We start from the raw sequence: 24,120 nt of genomic DNA, 5'->3' as shown, positions 1-24,120 counted from the left end.
GCATACACCTTAAATATTCTTAAATATTCATCATCTCTTACTGGCTTTAAAGATAGCACGTTATGGAGAAAGAAAACAAATCTAAGAAAGAGCCTGGCGTGATGGCAAATGCTTGTAATCCAGCAGCTGGAGGCTGAGACAGGAGAATTGCAGGTTCACAGATTCATGACAAGCCTCAGCAATTTAACGAGATCTTCACAACTTACTGAGACCCTTTGGAGGTAGAATGCCTCTGGGTTCAATTCCCAGTACCACAAAAAATTAATGAATGAAAGCCGGGCGTGGTGGCGCACGCTTGTAATCCCCGCACTTGGGAGGCAGAGACAGGAGGATCGCGCAGGTTCGAAGCCAGCTGTGCTGGTTTAAGAGACCCTGGTTCGAAACCAGCCGTGCTGGTTTAAGAGACCCTGTTTCCAAATAAAAAAAATATAAAATAGGTCTGGGAGTGTAGCCCAGAGGTAGAAGGGCTTCCAGGAACCCCAGTACCACAAAAAAAAAAAAAAAAAGAATGAATGAATGAATGACCAGACATCAGTATACCAGATAGAAGTTTGAGTTTTATTCCAGTAGAGATGGGAAGCCATTGGAGGGCCTGTGCATGGGAATGTTATCTAGTTTTGCATTTTAAAGAGATCATTCTAGTTCCAGTTCCGTGGAGACTGGGGTGGGGGTGTGAGGGAAACAGACAAGAGAGTGCCAGCTCAGTTCAGAGAGAGGACAGTGTCTTGGCATGGATGGTACAGCAAGGGCGTGAACACTGATGGACTCCACTGTATTTTGAAGCTGATACACTGGATGTAAGAAGACAAGAGCAGTCAAATATGACTCCTAGGCTTTGGAACTGAGCAACAGGGTGAAGGATACTAGTTAGTAAAACAACACTAGGAAAAGAGCAGGCTTGGCTTTTAGAGTAAAATTAAGTTATTTTGGATGTGTTGGGTTTATGATGGCAATTAAAACATTCAAGTGAAGTGATCTGTTGTATATTTGAGCGTGGAGATCAAGCAAGAAATGTAAATCTGATAATAAGCATGTATCTAGGTGGCATTTATATTAAATTCAGGGGGCTGAACAAGATCACTTAGGGAGAAAGTATAAGTGGAGAAGACAAACTTTTAAGTTCTGAGCGCTGACTCGTACTAGACTTAGAAGATCTAGCAGAGTGGACTGAAAGGGAAAGCCTAGTTATATAGGGAGAAAATCAGAAAACTGTGATAGCCTGAGATAAAGAAAGTCACCGGGGCATAAAGAAGTGGTCAGCTCAGTTAAGCTGCCCTGGCTAAGCTACTCACGCACACACGAAATCCTTGAAGGTGCTTTGAGTTCTTTAAAAGAAGTATACTACACAAACTGGGTTAAACAAATAACACACATTCTCTAACCTCCTCCTTATGGCTCAGTAAGGAAAATCCTAAAAAGAGACGAGAGAGGGTGAGGGACCCAAAGAAATTTCTCCTTAAGATTCTGAAGCTGGAAGCCAGGCGTGGTGGAGCACGCTTGTGATCCCAGTGCCTGGGAGGCTGAGACCTGAGGATTGTAGTTCATGGACAGCCTCAGCTACTTAATGAGGCCCTTCGCAACTCAGTAAGACACTGTTTCAAAATAAAGAATAAAAAATAGGCCTGGGGGTATAGCTCAGAGGTAGAATGCTCCTGGGTTCCATCCCCAGTACTGCAAAAAAAGAAGAAAGAAAGAAAGAAAGAAAGAAAGAAAGAAAGAAAGAAAGAAAGAAAGAAAGAAAGAAAGAAAGGGAAAGAAAGAAAATAGCTAGGTGTGGTGGCACAGGCTTGTAATCCCAGCATTTGGGAGGCTGAGACCAGAGGATCATGGTTGGTGGACAGCCTCATCTACTTAGTGAGGCCCTTTGCAAATCAGTGAGACCTTGTTTCAAAATAAGGAATAAAAAAAAAATAGGGCTGGGGGTGTAGCTCAGAAGTAGAACACCCCTGGGTTCCATCCCCAGTACCACAAAAAAGAAAGGAAGGAAGGAAGGAAGGAAGGAAGGAAGGAAGGAAGGAAGAAAAGAAAGAGATTTTGAAGCTGGGCCAGGTGCAGTGGTACACAACTGAAATCCCAGTACTTGGGAGAATGAGTCAGGAGGATTGCAGGTTTAAGGCCAACCTGAGCAACTTAGTGAGACCCTGTGTCAAAATAAAAAATAAATGACTAGGAGTGTGGCTCAGTGGTAAAGTGCCTTCAGCTTCAATCTTCAGTAGGACCCCCCCCAAAAAACGTGTATATATATATATATATATATATATATATATATATATATATATATATAATACTTTTCCTTGAAGTGTTTTCTTATTTATAGAAACTTGGGTTTTGTTATTTAAATAGCCTAATTATACAGGACATGTATTTTTCAGCCTGTTTCTTTCACTTTCTCATGTTGCTTTACATCATTATTTAAAATATTTTAATTATAACATAATTATGGTTACTGTTTACTGATTGCTTGTGATGAGCCAGGTGTGCTATTAGGGCTGCACAAATGTACTGCATTTAATTTTCACAACAACCTATTAGGAAGGTGATTCTCAGAAAAGATTTCTGGAAACAGAACTGCTGGATCAAAGAAGTATTTTTAAGACTTCTGATATCAACTGTCAAATTGCTTCCCATGATGTTTTCCTCTGCATATTTTATTACAAAAAGTACTCTGAAAATTTACTTCAATCAACACAAGTTACAGAAAACGACTAGCAGAGAGGACTGTGGAAACCTCGTGAGTGGCCAGCAGAGGGCAACCGTATCTCAGCACTGCTGAAAAGAATCTCATTTGCGATAAAAAGACTGATTTTACATGAAGCTTGCAGTTTTAAATCAAGCATTTGCACTCCTTCATGTTGGATTCCACTTTCATTACATTTCCAAAGGAGGAGCCATTTCTTTCTCTCATTACCAGCTGCTTTTACAAGTCATAATCACAAAAAAGATTTCTTTTGCCTTAAATCATCTCCAGAGCAAGCACGGGTCAGCATTTACTTAACAGCGAGGAGAGCTGCCTCATTGCTGCAAGGAAAAAATACAAGTGAAAACCAGCAATGCGCGCTGCTTGCTGGCACTGTAAAAGATAGAGGGAGAGACTGATTTCTTAGCACGATGAAGCATTTCCGATGGTACCCGATACTGGACCTCATCGTTCCTGGCTAGGTTTTTCCGTTCGTTTGTTCATTTATTTGTCCAACATTCTCTGAGTATTTACCGTGTGCCAAGACTAATGCAAAAGACTATGTACAGAAGGTGAGCAAAACTGATACTCTCCCTGCCTTCGTGGAATTTAGGATGTGGAGACTGAGCCACGTGTGATTTGTAACCACAAATAAACAGATAGTTAAGAACTGTGATAAGTGCCTCGAAATAATACAGGTGTATGTGCGAGCATGTGACAGGGAAATGTCCACTTAGTGTGGAACAGCAAAACCTGCTTTCAATGAAGTGACCTTCAGTGGACGACCTGAAGGAAGACTATGACTCAACAGGGCCAAAGGGCCCAGGGTGGGCGAAGTGGGTTAGAAAGACCATCTAGGCAGAGAAGCCTGGGACACGGCAACAGAGCTGTTTTAGAAATAAACGCCACTGTGCCTGGATCACAGACAGGAAAGAAAATGAACAGCACAAGATGTTAACTGGTAAGTAGGCAGGGACCAGATCACATGAAAGAAAATAGCAGTTTCTTCTGAATCAATTTCCCTATATATGCTTCATGAGAGAGTACAGGAATCAGATGAAGAACAAGCTTCTAACAGTTTTTTTTCCCAGGGTAATTTCAATTTCAAATATTCTGCTACTATGTTCTTATAAAAAAATACTTGTCCTTGTCTAGTGTGTCTTTGTACACACTTATACTAGTATATACTAATTTTTTTTGTGTGTGTGTGTGTGTGTGGTACTGAAAGTATAACCCAGAGACTTTCTACCTCTGGGCTATACTCCCAGACCTATTTTATAATTTATTTGGAAACAGGGTCTCACTAAGTTGCTGAGAGCCTCACTAGGTAGCTGAGGCTGGCTTCGAACCTGTGTGATCCTCCTGTCTCGCTTCCCAAGCTCTGGGATTACAAGCGTGCGCCACCACGCCCAGCATAATTGTATTTACTTATTTATTAGGGTGAAAAAGAGGTTCAAGAAAACACCTTTAATCCTTATATATAAGAAAACTAAAAACCAGAAGTTAATTGTCTCTAGTTTTTTTTAACAGCTTGACTAAGTTTGTCTAAATATGGTTTTCTTTGTTTTTATACTGCTTGGGGTTTGCAGAGCTTTCAGAACCTGTGGGCTGATGTATTTCATTTATTTGGAAAATTCTTAGCTATTTCTTCCGCTATTGCACTGACCTAGTATCTCTTCCTCCCTCTCTGGGTCTCCCATTACGTTCGTCATGCCTTTTGGCCTCGTCTCACATGTCTTCCTCCTTTGTTCTTTGCATTATATTTTCTCTAAATGCTTCCATTTGAAATACATATAGCCGGGCGTGGTGGCGCACGCTTGTAATCCCCACACTTGGGAGGCAGAAACAGGAGGATCGCGCTGGTTCGGAGCCAGCCTTGCTGGCTTAAGAGACCCTGTTTCCAAATAAAAATAAAAAAAATATAAAATACTTCTGGGAGTGTAGCCCGGACATAGAAGGGCTTCCAGGAACCCCAGTACCACCAAAAAAAAAAAAAAAAAGAAAAGAAAAGAAAAGAAAAGAAAGAAAGAAATATATATATTGGTGCTACTGGAGATAGAACCGGGGCATTCTGCCTCTGAGCTATTTACCCTCAGCCCTATTTTTTATTATCTTATTTTGAAACAGGGTCTCACTAAGTTGTGCAGGGCCTGCTTAAGTTTCTGAGGCTGGCAACAACCCTGTGATCCCCCTGTCTCAGCCTCCCAAATAATGGGATTACAAGCATGTACCACCATGCCCAGCCAGTTTGGATATTTTTTATTATACTGTGTTCAGGACTGTGTTGTCTTCAGTGTGTACAAACTGCTGTGAAACCCAGACAATGAGTTACTAATTTCAGATATTATATTTTTCAATTCTAGAATTTCCCATTTGATTCTTTTAATTGAAAGCAATATTCTATTGGAATTTTACTTCTCACTAGTTTTGTCTAATTTGTCCTCTATTTTATTTATTTATTTATTTATTTATTTATTTATTTATTTATTTTTGTGGTACTAGGGATAGAAGCCAGGGGCATTCTACTTCCAAGATATACCCCAGCCCTTTTTTAATTTTATTTTTTATTTTTGGTGGTACTGGGGTTTCTGGAAACCCTTCTACTTTGGTGCTACACTCCCAGACCTATTTTATACTTTTTATTTGGAAACAGGGTCTCTTAAGCCAGCACATCTGGCTTCGAACCTGTGCGATCCTCCTGTCTCTGCCTCCCAAGTGCAGAGATTACAAGCATGCGCCACCATGCCTGGCTTATTCTTTATTTTGAAGCAGGGTCTCACTGAATTGCAGAGGGCCTCACTAAGTAGCTGAGGCTGGCCTTGAACCATGATCCTCCTGTCAGCCTCCCAAATGCTGGGATTACAAGTGTGAGCTACCACGCCCAGCTAACTTGTCCTCTGTTTTAATGTTGTTGTTGTTGTTGTTGTTGTTGTTGTTGTTATTGTTATTATTTGCAGTACTGAAGGTGGAACCCAGGAGCATTCTACCTCCAAGCTACACCCCGAGCCCTAATTTTTATTTTGAAACAGAGTCTCACTGAGTTGCAAAGGGCTTCACTAAGTAGTAGCTGAGGCTGTCCACGAACCTGGATCCTCCTGTCTCAGCCTCCCAAATGCTGGTATTACAAGCATGCGCCACCATGCCCAGCTTAATATATTAATTTAGCTACTTTAAACTTTGTGCATTCTAATTCTAATATCTGGATTATCTGTGGTTCTACTTTCATTGTTTATATTTTCTCTTTACTATTGGCTAGTTTTCCCTGTGTCTGTGTTCTCTAGTGTTTTAAAATCAGTGCCAAACATAGTTTAAAAAAGAACCAGAGAGGATCCTCCTTTCCTCTGTTGGGCAGATACAATGAAAGGATTATTTCGATCCAGTCAGCAACTGAAGTGGGTTGAGGATGAACTGCAGTTTTAGTGCGAGTCAATTCACCTCTGGATCATCACTATTTCTTAGTCAGGGCCCTTTTATTGAGAACCTCGCAGCCCTCTGTCTCCTCAGCACTGAAGACGGGGAGATCAGCTGGTGCCTTTTGTAGTTCAAGCCTAGATTCTACTCCAGGTGCCTTCAGAGTTTAGCAATTAATTAATTTATTTATTTATTTTGCGGGTTTGGAGATGAAACCCAGGGGCATTTGACCTCTGAGCTACACCCCCTAGCCCTATTTTTTATTCTTTATTTTTGAAACAGGGTCTCACTAAGTTGCAGAGGGCCTCACTAAGTAGCTGAGGCTGTCCGCGAACCGCGATCCTCTGGTCTCAGCCTCCCAAATGCTGGGATGACAAGTGTGCGCCACCACGCCCGGCTTTAGCAATGTTTTAAGAAAGAGATGGTGATGAGATTGAGATTGGAGGATCACAGGTGAGAGGTAAGTTAGCAAGACCTCGCTTCAAAATAAGAAATAAAATAGGGCTGAGGGGGCAGCTCAGAGGTAAAATACTCCTGGGTTCAATCCCCAGCACCACAAGAAAAAAAAAAAAAGGAAGGAAAGAATGAAGAAAGAGGAAGGAAGTAGGAACGAGAAAGAAAAGAAAGAGTTGTAGTGTTTTGCTTTGTTTTTGGCTTTTTTGAGACAGGAGTCTTGCTGTTTTGCTCTAGTGGCCAGCCTTGAACTTACAATCCTCTTACCTCAGCCTCTTAAGTACCTGGATTACAGTCATATGCCACCATGCCTGGCTTCTAAACGGATTTTGTGTCCTTAGATAAAAACCAAGATTCTTTCTAACTTTCTGGCCCAGTCTTCTATCTCCTGCACAGTCAGCTAAACTTCTACGGGAAAAACGGCCTGTATTTAGGGTCCTTCTAGTTTCCATCATCATGCAAGCCCCAAATGACTGGCAAAAGCTCTTCTTGTATATCTTTCCTCAAAAAGAATTCCTTTAGTTGGGCTAAACCTACTTCTTAGCCTATAATCAGAATCAGAAAATGTCCCCTGAAGCCGGGGGTGGTGTCACACACCTGTAATCCTAGTACTCGGAAGAATGAGACAGGAGGACTGCAGGTGCACGACCAGCCTCCCCGATTTTGTGAGACTCTCAGCAACCTAGTGAGACCTTGTTTCAAAAGTAAAAATGAAAAGGACCGGGGATGTAGATCAGAGGTAGAATGCCCTTGGGTTCAATCCAGAGTACTACGGGAAGAAAGAAAGAAAGAAAGAAAGAAAGAAAGAAAGAAAGAAAGAAAGAAAGAAAGAAAGAAAGAAAGAAAGAAAGAAAGAAAGAAAGAAAGAAAGAAAGAGAGAAGGAAGAGGAGAATGGAAAAGAAACAGTCCCTTGGACAGATGTCTGGTGTAGAGATCCAGCCTGACCTAAATGTAGCTGCCTTGAGCTGATTGCTCACGAGTGCCTCTGAGTAACCCCAGGCTGTTTTCTTATGTAGTTTTCCAGCATACTATTGATATACAAAGCCATTAGAGTAGTATCTGAAGCTTTATGACTGGACCCTGATACCATAAGCACCAGGAATATGCCTGACATCTTTGATGTTAGCTTGAAATAAACCAGGTACATTCTGGCTTGGATGAAGTCACTTTTGTCCTGATCACTACGTAAGCCTCTACCCTCTGACCCAATCTCAGGGAAGCAGCACCGTGGACCACACTTCTGTCAGTAAGTCCTTAATAAACTGCCCTCTGCAATCCTAGATCTGTCCGCCTCAGTCTTTGGTCTCCTGGCACCTCTGTCAGTTTTCTAACAGTGGATTCTCCCAAGACAAATGCGGTTGTCAGGTTTGTTAGAAACAGTTCTGAAGAGTTGTACTCAAGCTGGGATTTTGATTCGTGTAGCTCTTGCCTCCACAGCTCTCCAACCAATAAGACTTTTGCGATTCATGTATTGTCTTCACGTTGTTCTATCAGAAGTTTGGCTTGCCGTGATAAACTATTTGAGAAGAATCAACACACACCAACAGACTTCAAAATAAAAAAAAATAGGAATAATTACTTGGCAAAATTAAGGAAAATATGTACCTGTGAGAGCGTCACAACTGGTAGACCGGTTATTGCACTGACAGGGCAAGCAGCCGTTCTCATTAAAGCTGTAATATCCCTCTTGGCATTGGTTACATGTCGAGCCAGTAACACCCACTCTGCACTGGCAACTCCCAGAACTGCAAACAGAAGCAAAGACAAATGAACAGAGGTAAGTCAGTTTGAATATCCCAATATCCCATTACGGATCATCGTGTGTGTGTGTGTGTGTGTGTGTGTGTGTGTGTGTGTGTGTGAGAGAGAGAGAGAGAGAGAGAGAGAGAGAGAGAGAGACAGACAGACAGACAGACAGACAGACAGACAGAGACAGAGACTGGGGGTTGAACCTAGGCTACCACTGAGCTACCACTGAGCTACACCCCCAGCTCTTGTCATTTTGAAACAGGATCTCACTAAGCGGCTGAGGCTGGCCTTGAACCTGAAATCTCTTTCTCTCAGCCTCTCAAGTACTGAGACTAGTTATGTGCATCTGGCTCATTATAGATAATCTTTTCTTTTGTTGTACTGTTTTTGTCTTGTTTTGTTTTTTGTGCATCTGGCTCATTATAGATAATCTTTTCTTTTGTTGTACTGTTTTTGTTTTGTTTTGTTTTTTGTGCAGGGTCGTTGTACCTCCAAGCTATATTCCAAGCCTAATTTTATTTTTTGAAACAAGGCCTTACAAGTTGGTCATGGTGGTGTATGCTTGTAATACCAGTACTTGGAAGGCTGAGACAGGAGGATCACAGCTTTGAGGACAGTCTCGGCAAGTAGTGAGAATCTCATGAATCTAGTTAGTGAGACCCTGTTACAAAATTTAAAAAAAGAAAAATAGAATAGGACTGGAGGTGTAGTTTGGAGATAGACTGCCCCTGGATTCAATCCCCAGTAACAGACAGACAGACAGACACATGAACCAGGGCCTCACTAAGTCGCTACGGTTGGTCTTAAAACTGATTCTCCTGTCTCAGCCTCCCAATACTGGGATGACAAGTGTGGGCCACCATGCCCAGCTCCATTATAGATAATCTTAATGTAGCAAAGAGGTTCAAATAGATTATAGTTAGTAGAAGTATGAGAGTGATTTTTATTTTAAACTGGAAGTTTCATGACTATAGAATTCAGCCAACATGGTACTAAGAGTAATCATGTGTAACAATTAATCTGCACATGGGTAGTTTAAAATAAATGATAAAAGGTCCAATGGAGAATATAAGTTCCCCAAATTTAGAACTCTTTGTTTAGTTACACTGGCGCTCACACTGGTGCTATATTTCATTTCAGGAGCATCCCACAGTTTTATCAGTACCCATCCCACTCTGGAGAAGAAATACCACCTGGCTGTCACCTAGCTTCTAGATGAAGAATAGGGAGACTGAGGTCTTAATGCATGTGCCAACTAATATCCACTGAGATGGTGGAAACTTTATATAATTCTCTATTAGGGGTCTAGGGTGTATTTAAATCATAGTTCTGATAATTGAGCTGAAATTCACAAGTAAGAAAATATGACTAAAAGGGAGACGTCAACTGCTTTTTGGATTAAATCCATATAAAAAGCTTAGATTGTCAATCAAAGTCAGATTAAAATCTAAAATAAGAAAAACATTTTATTTAGCACTCCATCTATTCCTATTTAGATATGCCTTTTAATATACCCATTATAACAATGATACTGTTTCTCTCCAATCATTAAAAACTGACTTGTGGTGTCGTTTTCAGCTCATCTCTCTACGCCACGCTCTTAGGATCATTCCCTCACAGCCAATGCATCACCAATTTCTGTCAAGTATTCTTTCAAATATTTCTTGGAACTGTTCTTTCTTCTAAAATCATTCCTAATGGAATGCCTTTCCCCCTCTTTACCCCTAATATTTTTTCTTCCTGCTTTTCATGAAACTTTTAACTGGTCCATAGAGATCTTTTGGCTTCCTGACTACATTCTCTGTTTGACATTTTCGTCCTAATGTGATTCATCCTATATTCTTTCCATAGGTAAGTTTTGTTTTTTTAGTTAGATTGTAAAAGCCTTGAGGTAAAGGCCATATCATGCTGTACTGTGGATTGAACCTAAGGGATACTCTTATCTCCAAGCTATACCCACAGCCCTTTTTAATTTTTGTTTTGTTTTTAAACCGGGTCTTGCTAGATCACTGAAAGCCTTGTTGTGTTGTTGAGGCTGTCCTTGAACCTGTGATCCTCCTGACTCAGCCTCTAAGTACTGGGAATGCAGGTGACGCCACCATGCTGGCTGCCATGCACTTTTCTTACTAAGATCTAGCATAAGTATAGGGATTGTGTACTGCAGCAGTCTGTTTTCATGTCATACGCCTTACTAAATAAGTTCCCTTAGTCCTGAAACCATACCTTAGTCACTTCAGAAAGGATTTATCTGGTTTGTTATATGCACTTGAAAAACACTCCATAAATATACAAACTAAATTTTAGAATTAAGCCCCAAGATGTTGGGGGGTGGTAAAAGGCAATACAAATTACTAGAGTTCTCAGTAAAACTACTTTCCTTTTTTCCCAAACAGAGTAACCCGTCTTTATTATGCTCATTTTTTAACTCAAACTTTTAACTTCATCTGAATAGATTTTAGCGATAGTCATCACCAGTTAGATGAAAAATTTTGAGATGAAACTGCTTTTTAAAATAACCTTTCTTAGAGATTTGGCTCCTAATAATGAGTCCCTATGGAGTTGTTAATTTTAGTTCAGAAGCCCAATATAGAATGGCTAGTACTTACTCAGCTCTTATGCATCAGTTAAAGCTATCCTCTACAACTGCCTATGTTTCAATCTCACTAATAAAAACAGAAATTCGAATTTGAGAGTTATTGGGGTGTTGGATTGAATTTTGCAAAATGGAAGCAATGCAACTTTTAACCACGTGTATTCTACTTGTAGTACACAAACCTAAGGATTATTATTATTATTATTTACTATTTGAAATATGCTTCTTCTTACACACACATACACACACACGGAAAACAAGTTCTGCATGGAAAATTCTTTGGCTTTACTCAAATAATACCAGTCCAAAATTTTTAAAAAGTCAAGCTCATGTAAATAATATATACTTACCACATCTCAAGCCTTTTGTCTTAAGATATTACCTATCAAACTCTTTATTCCTATTAAATGCTGAGTAGTGTGTTAGGTTGTACAATTTCTTGCCAAACAAGTAATTTTATAGAAAATCTAAAAGAGAAACATCTGAATGCAGAAAAACTGTAATAATGATAATTAATGAAAACAATAAGCCCCACTTATTGAGGGTCTGTATCAATAAATACATATTCCCTCTAATCCTCAAGGTAATTCTACAAGCTGAAGTGCATAACCCTCATTTTACTATTGAAAGAATTCAGAGAGGGTAAGAGAGAGCGCAAAAGCTAGTGAGTCAGGTTTGTTTACAGAAGGCCAGATTTCCCCACTATCAGTCTGTAAATCCCAGGCATCTACATAGGTTCTGGCTTTAGAGATGCTGTTTGTGTCTTGTCCAGAATAAATTCCAGTCTTTTTTCTCCCTGCCAATAATTTTCAGGTTTTCTCTAACAAGAGCTAAGCAATCTTACTGCTTAAAGAGCAGCTGCTGCCTAACAGAACCCAAGGTTATCGGACACGCAAGCCCAGATATTCTTACATCAAGCTAAATTTGAGTTTAACTAAACTTTGCACTCATCTTATAGAAGATGAGCATTATTTTTTTAAATGCAATATAAATTTACCACGCATGTCTGTTAAGTAACTTCACCAAACTGAAAAGAAACCCCACATATATACATAAGCATAGTCTTACACAAGAACACCCCAAGGTACTACAAGATCTGGCCGGGTAAATCTGTATTCATCAAATATAAAGTACAAGAATATCTTATGGCTCAATAAGAAGGAGCTATTTAATGTAAGTCCCTTTACACAATAGAACAATCACAAAGGATACAACGCACTTTTTAAAGAACTGGCTAATACTTCATTAGTCAATTGCCAAGGCTTTTTAAAGATTTACCAAACATGTTTGATCCGTATTCCTCTTTTAAAGACATTAGATTATTCGGTATACAGAAGGATAAATAGTTACTTCTAGTGATGGTATCTGCCTCATCCATCACAAGAAAAAGATGTTACCTAGGAATACAGAATCGATTAACTCACAGCATAATACGGCCAGTGTTCCAAAGTAGTTGCTATCCCTAGAAGGGGCTTTTTCCTCATAATTCTGCTCTGGGTACTCAAAAGACTGATGTAAGCAGGCATCTTTCTCCCTGGAGAATCTATTCCTTAGTTACTTATTAAAAAGAAAACAAAATATGTACGACTAGCTTCATGAATTCTGATAAAACTGTTGACAGTCTCCACATCACGCTTCATCCTTTCCTGGGTAGGTTTTATAAAAACAGGAAAGGAGGAACTTTCCTCTAATATATCTGTGGAATGGAGTGGGAAGGGCTGGTTGTGAGGCTGTACTAGAAACGCTTTCCATCATGTTACTCATGGCCCACGGCCAGTTTCTGCATGTATGAGAATTCAATCACTCAGCAAACATAAAGCTTTGCCTGTGTGATTTCTTCTTTTACAGAATAAAGCCTTTACAACACCCCCTTTCATGGTCTGCCTCTGTTAAAGACGACTGAATGGTTTCTGAAGCAAAGGTCAATGATATATAAATGCAATGGGAAAAAAAAGGCCTGTGAACAGGCCTCTTATGCTTATCTGTAGATTTAAAATGAAAGAACACAAGATCCATAGCTTCATATCTGGAGAATAAGTGTACTGAACTGAATTTTGAATACAAATCACAAATCTATGCTACTAAGATCAGCTAACAAAAATTTTAAGATAGAATTTGCTCATCTCATGTAACCTCTTTTTTTTTTTTTTTTGGTGGTACTGGGGTTCCTGGAAGCCCTTCTACCTCCGGGCTACACTCCCAGACCTATTTTTACATTTTATATTTGGAAACAGGGTCTCCTAAGCCAGCGCGCAAGGCTGGCTTCGAACCTGCGCGATCCTCCTGTCTCTGCCTCCCAAGCGCGGGGATTACAAGCGTGCACCACCACGCCCAGCCTCATGTAACCTCTTAAAGATGTAAGTTTTTAGTAAAGTACTGACATAATATAGAGAATTATGTCACAAATAAGAATATTCATTAGCCAGGCGTGGTGGTGCACATTTGTAATCTCAGCATTCGGGAGGTTGAGGCAGAAAGATCACGGTTTGAGGACAGCCTCAGCTACTTAGGCTCTCCGCAACTTAGACCCTGTTTCAAAATAAAGAATAAAAAATAGGGCAGGAGGGTATAGCTTGAAAGTCGAATACCCCTGGGTTCCATTCCCAGACCCACAAAAAAAGAATATTCATTAAAAATCATAAGCTACATTAAGTATACCTAAGCATATACTATACATTTCTTAAATTGCTCCAAATGAAATTCTTAGATTTTCTTATGGTGTCAGTGTTAAAGAACTTATACGCTCATGGTGCAAACAAATATTGCAAGGTTTTACTTTAAAAACTATTTATTGGAGCTAAAGGTGTAGCTTGGTTGTTGAATATGTGCTTAGAAGGCAACAGGACCTGGGTTCAACTCCCAGCACCAAATTATTAAAGGGAAAAAACTCAAAAAAATATATATATATATTGAGAGAGAGAGAGAGAGAGAGAGAGAGAGAGAGAGAGAGAGACTGTGTGTGTGTGTGTGTGTGTGTGTGTGTGTGTGTGTGTGTGTGTTTGCTGGGGATCAAACCCAGAGCCTCACACATGCTTAGTAAGTGCTCTGCAACTAAGCTATATCCTCTGCCACATATTATCAATTTCAACTCAGGCAGCCACAGACTAACTATAAAGATATAGTTCTAATTTGGGAAACTGTATCTGTTTATAACCATCAGGGCCTTTTTTCCTCCCTCTTTCTGTTTACACATTGGCACTCTGATATGGAGAAAACAAGAAACGGGAACGAGAGATAAATAAGTAGATCAAATTTCTTCTTCCACCTCTTTTTAATAACTAAAAATAATTTAGATTGGGAAGAGACTGAAATTGCTAATTAAAATAGTGTGAAATCAATAGAATATTGCTGATTATAAGCTCTTTCGATATATTAAAAATGAGTTTTCAGAGGCAACTAGATAAGGTTTTTCCCACCAGAAAAAGCTTTTATGTGGAAGACAAAAAAATATGAAAAATTATTAACAATTCTAACTTCATGTTTGGGTCATGGTTTAGTGAAGGTAAAAAAATGGCTTTTTTGTTATGAAAAGAGCTAAATAATCAGACATTTTGGCAAAATATGGTCTGTTCCCCTGTCTTTCTATAGTCATAGAAAAGACCATTATACAATGAGCAAAGCTCCTTTTCTGAAGGAAAAAAAGATAGCTTTATGGTTGAAACATTGGGCTATTATGCTAAACATTCCTTGTATTTTTGAGGGCAAATAGTCTAAAATATGTTTAGAGGAAATCCATATTCAAACAGAAATTCCTAATATTCAAAAAGGCATTGCCAAATGCAAACATATTTTCTGATAGCTGATCTTACCAAAATCAAATTTACAAGTTTATTTGAAAAGTGAAAAGTAAAACTTAAGGCAAAAAAATAAATAAAAATAAAAAGTATTGCTGGGCGTGGTGGCGCATGCTTGTAATCCCCACGTTTGGGAGGCGGAGACAGGAGGATCGCGCAGGTTTGAAGCCAGTGGGCTGGCTTAAGAGAACCTGTTTCCAAATAAAAAGTATAAAATAGATCTGGGAGTGTAGCCCGGAGGTAGAAGGGCTTCCAGGAACCCCAGTACCACCAATAAATAATAAATAAATAAATAAATAATGTCCTATTTCCAGAGGTATAACTTGGGAAGGCTAGTTTAATTCAACTAGAAAAGTTATTTCTTGATTCCTTCGATTTTTTTAAACAGAAGAAATACAGCCATAAGAATTCTCAAGTGCAATTACATCACTATTTGATAGTGACTTCTGCGGTTCAGAATTCACTTTGAACAGAGGACATGCAGAGACAAACATGAGGACCAGGTATCATCTAGATAGGAAGTTGCTTCTCAAACATGTTAGCATTTGGATTTGCTTGTAACCGTTATATTTGCTTAACAAAAGTGTAATTTTTATGCTTTTACTGGTGCATTATATTTTCTCATTATAATCCACTATATCAGTGATAGTGACATACAGGCCCAGAGCACTTGATGGGCTTTCCCCTGGCTCTCTCCCCGCCTCCCTCACCATACAGGGTATTGAGACTGACACTGGTATTCTCACATTTGCACGCTATGTCAGCGAAAGTGAGTCCTTCCTTGGTCCTCTCTCCCTCCCCAAAGCCACCTCCCTTTACTCTACTGGAGCTGCTCCTCCATTATCTGAAGTCCCTCTTATATTCCCATTACTCCCTAGCGTCTGCATATTAAAAAAGACATATGACCCTTCACTTTCTGTGCCTAATCTCATGTAACACAATATTCTCCAGGTTCATCCATTTCCCTGCAAAGGATATCATTTTATTCTTCTTTATTGCTGAGTAGAATTCCATTGTATGTATATCCCATAATTTTGTCATCCATTCATCTGTTGATGGACACCTGGGTTGGTTCCATAATTTGGCTATTACTAATTATGCAGCTATAGACATTAAAACAGCAATCATCAAGAAATCAAACAAGCCGGGCATGGTGGTGCATGCTTGGGACTCCAGCATTTGAGAAGCTGAGACAGGAGGATCACGGTTTGCGGCCAGCCTCAGCTACTGAGGTCCTTTGCAACTCAGTGAGACCCTGATCAAAATAAAAAATAAAAAAATAGGGCTGGGAGTGTAGCTCGAGGGTAGAGTGCCCCTGGGTTCCATCCCCAGTACCACAAAAAAAGAAAGAAAGAAAGAAAGAAAGAAAGAAAGAAAGAAAGAAAGAAAGAAAGCAACAATAAATGCTGACAAGGATGTGTGAAAATGGGAACTCTTCTATACTGTTGCTGGGACTGAAAATTAGTGAAGCTGCTATGGAGATCCTTCTGGAGATTCCTCAGAAAACTGGGAATGGACCCACCATATGATCTGGCTATACACGCCTGGGTATCTTTGCTAAGTGATTGTAATGTATGCATATCCATGAAAGTATAATTTGTGTGTGTGTGTGTGTGTGTGGTACCGGGGTTCCTAGAAACCCTTCTACCTCCGAGCTACACTCCCAGACCTATTTTATATTTTTATTTAGAAACAGGTTCTCTTAAGCCAGCGCGGCTGGCTTCGAACCTGCTCAATCCTCCTGTCTCTGTCTCCCAAGCGCGGGGATTACAAGAGTGCGCCACCACGCCTGGTGAAAGTGTAATTATTAATACCTGATTTGTATATATGTTATGTTCTAACAATTTAGCTTGAAGGGCCTAGAATTTTTTTTTTTTTTTTTTTGTACTGGGGTTCCTGGAAGCCCTTCTACCTCCGGAGTACACTACCAGACCTATTTTACATTTTTATTTGGAAACAGGGTCTCTTAAGCCAGCACGGCTGGCTTCAAACCAGTATGATCCTCCTGTCTCTGACTCCCAAGCGTGGGGATTCCAAGCGTGCGCCACCACGCCTGGCTAGCAGGGCCTAGAATCTAGAATACATTTCCTCACAGAAACAACAGCCTAAGTGGTGGCTTAGTTTCCAGGTTATCAAACAACAGCCTGCTTAACCTCAGTGTTGACATAGTGCTGAAGATGACATCCTTTATTTGTATCCAAGTTCTGAAGCCTGTAGGAGGTAGTGATGGTCAGGAGACACTACCAACATTTATTGAGTTCTTCCTATGGGTTATAAACAAGACAACATAATATTTGTGAATTAGTTAATGTAGTCCTTACCATTATTCTGACACTCATAAATCTTATCACTTTCTAGCTAAATGTGAAGTAAGTTTCCACATTTGAAAAAATAATAATAATCCTTGTTTCAAAAGATTGTGAAGACTGACTAAAATTACGCAGTTGGGTATCTTCCAGGTAGTAGAAGTACCACCAATGGCAAAATATTAAAACTTTAAACATTCCAGTTGGTAGCCCTTCAAAGATCTGAATGGACTCGGTGTTTTAAGGTAACTCGGCCAATGACAGAATTAGAAACTAAGTCTTTTGATTCTCTACAATGGTTTTTATCTTTCTTCTTATGAAAGATTATCTCTGTGTACTTAATAAAAGCAAGCCAGAGCTGAGTGTGGTGTTACACACCGCTAATCCCAATGCTTAGGAGGCCGAGTCAGGATAATCACAGGTTTAAGGCCAGCTTCAGCAACTTAGCAAGACCCTCTGCAGCTCTGTGAGACCATGTTTCAAAGTAAAAATAAAACAGGGCTGAAGGCCTAGCTTGGAGGCAGAAGGCCCCTGCGTTCAATCTCCAGTACCACTACACACACACACACACACACACACACACACACACACGCCAGACAGATTTAATGAGCTTGATTTACTTAACAGATTTAAAATACCCCCAGAAGAAGCTCTTTATGTTGGTCTCTTGAATCAAATATTAGTAATTTAAACATTTCCTCTGAAATGTTTATATATATATACATATATATATATAATTTCTAAGGCTTTATGTTCTTGTTTGTAATCTCCCCATCTAGAATTCCATGAAATTCTATGAAATCAGGGGTTTTGTGTGTGTTCACTGCTGTATTCCCAGCACTTTACATATGACAGGCATGCAAATGTTGCATAATGATTGCATGATCTGGCTCCAAAATCTATGTTTTCTTCACTAACTCGTGGTGATGACTCCAAAGCACAACATTTAGTCTCATTTTAGCCCATTTAATATTTTCCATGCGCTTAATCTTGATACTTTATGTCACATTTAAATAAAGCTTTCAATATTTTGGAGATAGGATATTCATTGTAGGTAAGCAAGATGAGACACTTAATGACTGGCCCATGAGGGGCAAATTTACTTTATAAGGCAGGGATACCTTGGGTTTGTTCTTTCAAATGGGACAAATAAAAGCAGACAGAAAAATGTATATATACTGTTCCTCAAAGAAAAATCTATTTTTCTTGACCCCTCCTAATAGATTTGCTTAAATCTATTAAGACCCTGCAAAACAGGTCTTTTTAACTTATATAATGTGTGTGTGTGTGTGTGTGTGTGTGTGTGTGTGTGTGTGTGTGGTGTGGTGTGCTGGGGATTCAACCCAGGGGCATTTCTACCTCCAAGCTACACCCCAGCTCGATTTTTTACTCTTTATTTTTGAAACAGGGTCTCACTAAATTGTGGAGGGCCTCACTAAGCCTCGAACCTAGATCCTCCTGTCTCAGCCTCTCAAGTACTGGGATTACAAATGTGTGCCACCACACCCAGCTCAGTTTATATAATTTTCATGTAAACAAAGAATAGAGGTCACAGTGGCCCATCAAGTCTTCCTTTTTTTAGTCCTTGTTTTCTTTTTTTTTTTTTTTTTTCCGGGTCTGGGGGTAGAACCCAGGGGCATTCTACCTCCGAGCTACACCCCCTGCCCTATATTTTATTCTTTATTTTGAAACCAGGTCTCACTGAGTTGCAAAGGGTCTCACTAAATAGCTAAGGCTGTCCGCAAACCGTGATCCTCCTGTCTCAGTCTCCCAAATGCTGGGATTACAAGTGTGCGCCACCATATCCGGCTCCTTGTTTTCTTCTGTGTATAAGTCGACCTTAGGTTTAGGGAGACAGCATAGTGTCCACTAGAGCAGTGGTTCTAAAATGTTAATACAGATCAGAATCATCTGAAGGGTTTGTTGTAACGCTGGTTGTTGGGCCTAGAGCTTCTGGTTCTACAGTTCTGGGTTGGGCCTGGGAATTTACATTTCTAACCAATTCCCAGGTTGTGCTAATATTGCTAGTCTGAGAGTCATAATCAGAGAATCACTGTACAGGATTAACTGGGAAAATACCACTGTATGTACTTCACTCTCTCTCTCTTTTTTTTTTTTTTTTTTTTTTTTTGGTGGTACTGGGGATGGAACCCAGGGGCCTTCTCCTTCCAGGCTACACTCTCAGACTTATTTTATATTTTTTATTTGGAAACAGAGTCTCTTAAGCCAGCGGAGGCTGGCTGCGAACTTGCACGATCCTCCTGTCTCATCCTCCCAAGCGCAGGGATTACAAGATGTGCCACCATGCCTGGCTTCACTCTATTTTTATATCCCTATTGCTGACCAGTAAAACGACTTAATTTCTACCTCCAGGCTTAGTACTGAACTGTTAATTTGGTATCGCTCTCACCTGACAGACCAGTGGTCTGTCATGAAGCCCATTTGCTACCACTTCTGTTGACCTTTGATCTTTCTGCTCCCTGTGACTGAAGTACAGTGGTTGTCCCTAGTTTCTCAATGCTTGGCCCCTAGCCCCAGTTGTCCTGCCTCCCCACTACTCACCCAATGACTGGTCCACGACACTTGCTTCCAGGCCTCCCCTATGCCAAACGCTTGCTGTACAGCTCAGCAACTCGGACATTCTAATACCTCAAACCACAGACTCAGCTTCGACACTCATAATGTCCTCATTTCTGTCTTTTCTTTTCAAATGGTTCTCTGTGTCTACTCTCATTATTTCATGTTGCATTCTCCGCAACATTTATTTTCATTGTAGCCCAAATCTGATTTTTAGATTTAAGTTTCCATAGGCCAGCACCCAAATTGATGAATCGTGCTCACCCATACCCAGCCCTGCCCTTACACTGAGACACTCACGGCCATATCTAATCTTGCCCATTCTGTTTCAGAGCACAGAAGGAAGAGCCTTGGAGCCAGATAGTCTTGGGCTTGAATCTAAATTCTGCCAATTATTAGTTATACCATGTTGCTAAGTAACTTAGCCTCAAAGAGAAAGATGGATGAGTTGTTCTGAGAAGATGGGGAAGTTTAATGGTGTTCATTAATGCTGATTTCCTTCTGTTCCTCCTGCTACCCCTTCTGGATTATGCAGCTTCTTCAGACAAATAGGTCAGTCAAGAAAACAAATATGGTTAGCCGGGCGTGGTGGTTCAGATTTATAATCCCCGCATTCGGGAGTCTGAGACCTGGAAGATCGCGGTTCGCGGACAGCCTCAGCTACTTAGTGAGGCCCTCTGCAACTCAGGGAGACCCAGTTTCAAAATAAATAATAAAAAATGGGGCAGGGGGTGTAGCTTGGAGGTCAAATACCCCTGGGTTCCACCCCCAGACCCACAAAAAAAAAAGAAAAGAAAAGAAAACAAATATAGTTCCCTGTAAAAAATTTTTCTTTAAATAGCCACAACATCTTTTGCTGGACACTCTATTCAATTGCTGAACCCTTTAAAAATCAATTAAAGACCAGCAAAAGTAAAAATTAATAAAATAACCATAATGGATGAATTGGAAATTGACAAATGAAAGGGTTTGTTATTGATAATATCAACTGCATTTTCATTAAAGTTTTTGGCCACATAAAAAGCATTGTCATATCCTTCTTCTACAGTATTTGGAATAAAACTAACTGGGTGGTTTTTGTTTGTTTCTTTGTTTGTTTGTTTGTTTGTTTGCGTTACTGAGGATGGAACCCAGGGGCATTCTACCTCCGAGCTACATCCCCAGCACTATTTTTTTTTTTTTTGGTCTTTTTATTTTTGAAGCAGGGTCTCACTGAGTTGTGAAGGGCCTCACTAAATAACTGAGGCTATCTGCGAACTGTGATCCTCCTGTCTCTGTCTCCACCACACCCGGCTAAACTGGATAGTATTTTTTAAGAATCGATCCAATGTTATAGAATGTCTCCACAGAATCAGGCACTTATTCCTGAATACTTTTTGTTTGTTTGTTTTTGGTGGTACTGGGGTTCCTGGAACCCCTTCTACCTCCGGGTTACACTCCCAGACCTATTTTATATATTTTTTTGGAAACAGGGTCTCTTAAGCCAGCGAGGCTGGCTTCGAACCAGTGCAATCCTCCTGTCTCCGCCTCCCAAGCACAGGGATTACAAGCGTGCGCCACCACGCCCGGCTCCTGAATACTTTTTAATGTGTACCTCCTTGAAGTTAAGAATCCCTGACCTAGAGCACAGAGGCATATATTAACCTAGCAATGTATGCCATGGGATTTAATGATGTGAAAGAACACGAGATAGTCTTAGAAGACTTTGAACTCACTCTCCTCATTCTGGTAGTTAATGATCATCCCAACTTAGGCTTATCACATATATCTTTTTGATGTATGTGATACTTCTCATCCATAATTTGGTGGATAATCATCCCTATCTACCTCTCAGAGTTGTTGTTAGAATTAAACTAGAGAAAAAAAAACGAGCACTATTAATTGTATAGGACTTTATGGATATTAGTAATTAGCCTTCCCTGGAAACCTACTGAATTTACAAACACAACAGGAAGCTTTAAAACCCCAGTGAAGCCGGGCATGGTGGTACATGCTTGTAATCCCAGCATTTGGGAGGCTGAGACAGGAAGATAATGGTTCATGGACAGTCTCAGCTACTTAGTGAGGCCCTCCGCAACTTAATGAGATCCTGTTTCAAAATAAAGAGTAAGCCAGGCATGGTGGCGCATGCTTGTAATCCCCACATTTGGGAGGCTGAGACAGGAGGATCACACAGGTTCCAAGCCAGCCTCAGCTACTTAGTGAGACCCTGTTTCCAAATAAAATATAAAATAGTTCTGGGAGTATAGCCCAGAGGTAGAAAGCCTCTACCACCAAAATAATAATAATAATAATAAATTAATAAATTAATAAATTAATAAAGAGTAAAAATAGGGCAGGGGGTGTAGCTTGGAGGTCGAATGCTCCTGGGTTCCATTCCCAGACCAGCAAAAAAAAAAAAAAAAAAAAAAAGCCCGAAAAAGAAAAGGCAACACTTGCATGCATACTGTTGGTTAGAATTAAAATTAGTATAGCCATCATGGAAAATAGCTTTAAAAGTTTCTAAGACATTAAAAATAGAATTAACACATGATACCACAATTCTACTACTGGGTATACATCTAAAGCAAATAAAATCAGTATACTGAAAAAACATCTACACTCCCATGTTTATTGCAACACTATTCACAATAGCCAAGAAATGCAAACAAACCTAACTGACCATACCAATTAATGAATGGATAATGAAATACACACAAAAGAATACTATTCAGTAATATGCAAGAATGAAATTCTGTCATTTTGAGACAATATGGGTGGAACTGGAGATCACTGTGTTAATTGAAATAAGCCAGGCACAGAAAGAAAAGTAGCACATGATCCTTCATATGTGGATAATAAACAGTTGATCTCATAGGAATTGAGAGTATAGTGGTGGTTACCAGAAGCTGAGGGAAGGAGGGGTAGGGAAAGTAACCATTGTGTACTAACTACAGTTGGCTAAGTGTAAGTAGTTCTGGTGTACAACTGTACAGTACAGCGAGCATAGGTAACAGTTATGTACTTACTCTATATTTTCAAAAGCTAGAAATAAGGATTTTGAATGTTTTCACCATTAAGAAATTGTAAATGTTTGAAGAGCTAGATATGTTTAAATTGATTTAAATGTTATACAATGTATACACATAATGAAATACCACATTCTCCATTAACATGTAAAATTTTTATGTTTTTATGAATCTGTTAAATTTTTAATTTTTTAAAACCTCATACTGTTGAAACACATGGAATGTGTGTTACCAGAGAATTTATTTAATCTATACAGAAACATAATAACAAAATTTATAATTATTAACAAATAGTATATAGTTCAAATGTCACAATATTTATGACTAAAAGCACTTGTGTCCCTAGCCAGGCGTGGTGGCGCACACTTGTAATCCCAGTGCTTGGGAGGCTGAGACAGGAGGATCGCACAGGTTCGAAGCCAGCCTCAGCTACTTAGTGAGGCTCTCAGTAACTTAGTGAGACCCTGTTTCCAAATAAATTATAAAATACGACTGGAGTGTACCCTGGAGGTAGAAAGCCCCTGGGTTCCACCCCCCAGTACCACAAAAAAAAGTACTTGTGTCCCTTTTCGTAGGAAATTTAGAAAAAAATCTCCAGAATTCACAAATACAGATATTTTGAGTGAAAATTACATCCAGGAAGAAAAAAAAATTAAATAGTCCTGTATTTCTCTCTACCCTCTAAAAAATATATTTCTTGCTATAAAAAAAATCTGAGATGGAAAGTCATGGTGATTTAATGTTCTTTCAAGGGACATGGGAAGACAAAGCCTTCTTTGTGGAAACAAGAGTCCTTCTATTTCAGCCTAAGTCTGCTAACATAGTTCTAGAAGCTCTTCTTTTAAATTTTCAGAGAAAAAGGGGTATTAAATCAGACTATGATTTTGACTGTATATGTTAGCCAGGATGCCTTATATTTAAAATAGCAAGACCTCTCACCAAGAAATAAGTTTATTTCCTTATCCTAATTTCTTTTCTACATTTAAGGCTAAGAATTACCACTAAGACCAACTTTTCTCTCAAAATAAAATAGCAATACCATCCATCGAATTCTCCAAATAATAATTCTATTAACATTTTCTATTAAAGTAACATTTTCCCACTAATGTCCTTCTTTTGCTCCAGGTTCCAATCCATATCAGCTTGGTTTTCCTGATGTCTTATCACAATTAAACTAAGGTTATGAATTTTGAAGAAGAAAATTATAGAATGTACCCATTCTCATCTCATCATATGGGGGGTACATGATATCTATATGATATTATTGATGTTATACATATCATTTAATGTTATTATTCAAGTGACAATTTTTCATGGTAGGAATCTGTATGATAGCCAGGCATGGTGGTACAAACCTGTAATCCCAGTACTTGGGAGGATGAGAAAGGAGGATCACAGGTTCAAGGCCTGCCTGAGCAAGTAGTAAGACTCTCATCGACCCAGTGAGACCCTGTTTCAAAATAAAAATAAAATAGGGCTAAGATATGGCTCAGAGGCAGAATGCCCCTGGATTCGATCCCCAGTACCAAAAAAAGAATCTGTATAAGAGCC

General features: G+C 39.5%; 1 protein-coding gene across 1 annotated transcript in view; it reads right to left on the bottom strand.

Moving 5' to 3' along the window:
- MEGF9 (multiple EGF like domains 9) overlaps positions 1–24,120 on the bottom strand; it is a gene marked incomplete at both ends in the record, with an annotated part of 110,935 nt that overhangs the window by 12,069 nt on the left and 74,746 nt on the right. Inside the window, one exon of the mRNA XM_080709513.1 lies at positions 8,148–8,287. Coding sequence (XP_080565639.1) covers positions 8,148–8,287 — 140 coding nt within the window. The remainder of the gene's footprint in view (positions 1–8,147; positions 8,288–24,120) is intronic.

This window comes from Muscardinus avellanarius, assembly GCF_963383645.1.
Source record: "Muscardinus avellanarius genome assembly, chromosome: 13".
In the NCBI taxonomy this organism is placed as follows: domain Eukaryota; kingdom Metazoa; phylum Chordata; class Mammalia; order Rodentia; family Gliridae; genus Muscardinus; species Muscardinus avellanarius.
Note: the sequence above shows the minus strand (reverse complement) of the source record. Positions and strands in the feature narration are given on the sequence as shown.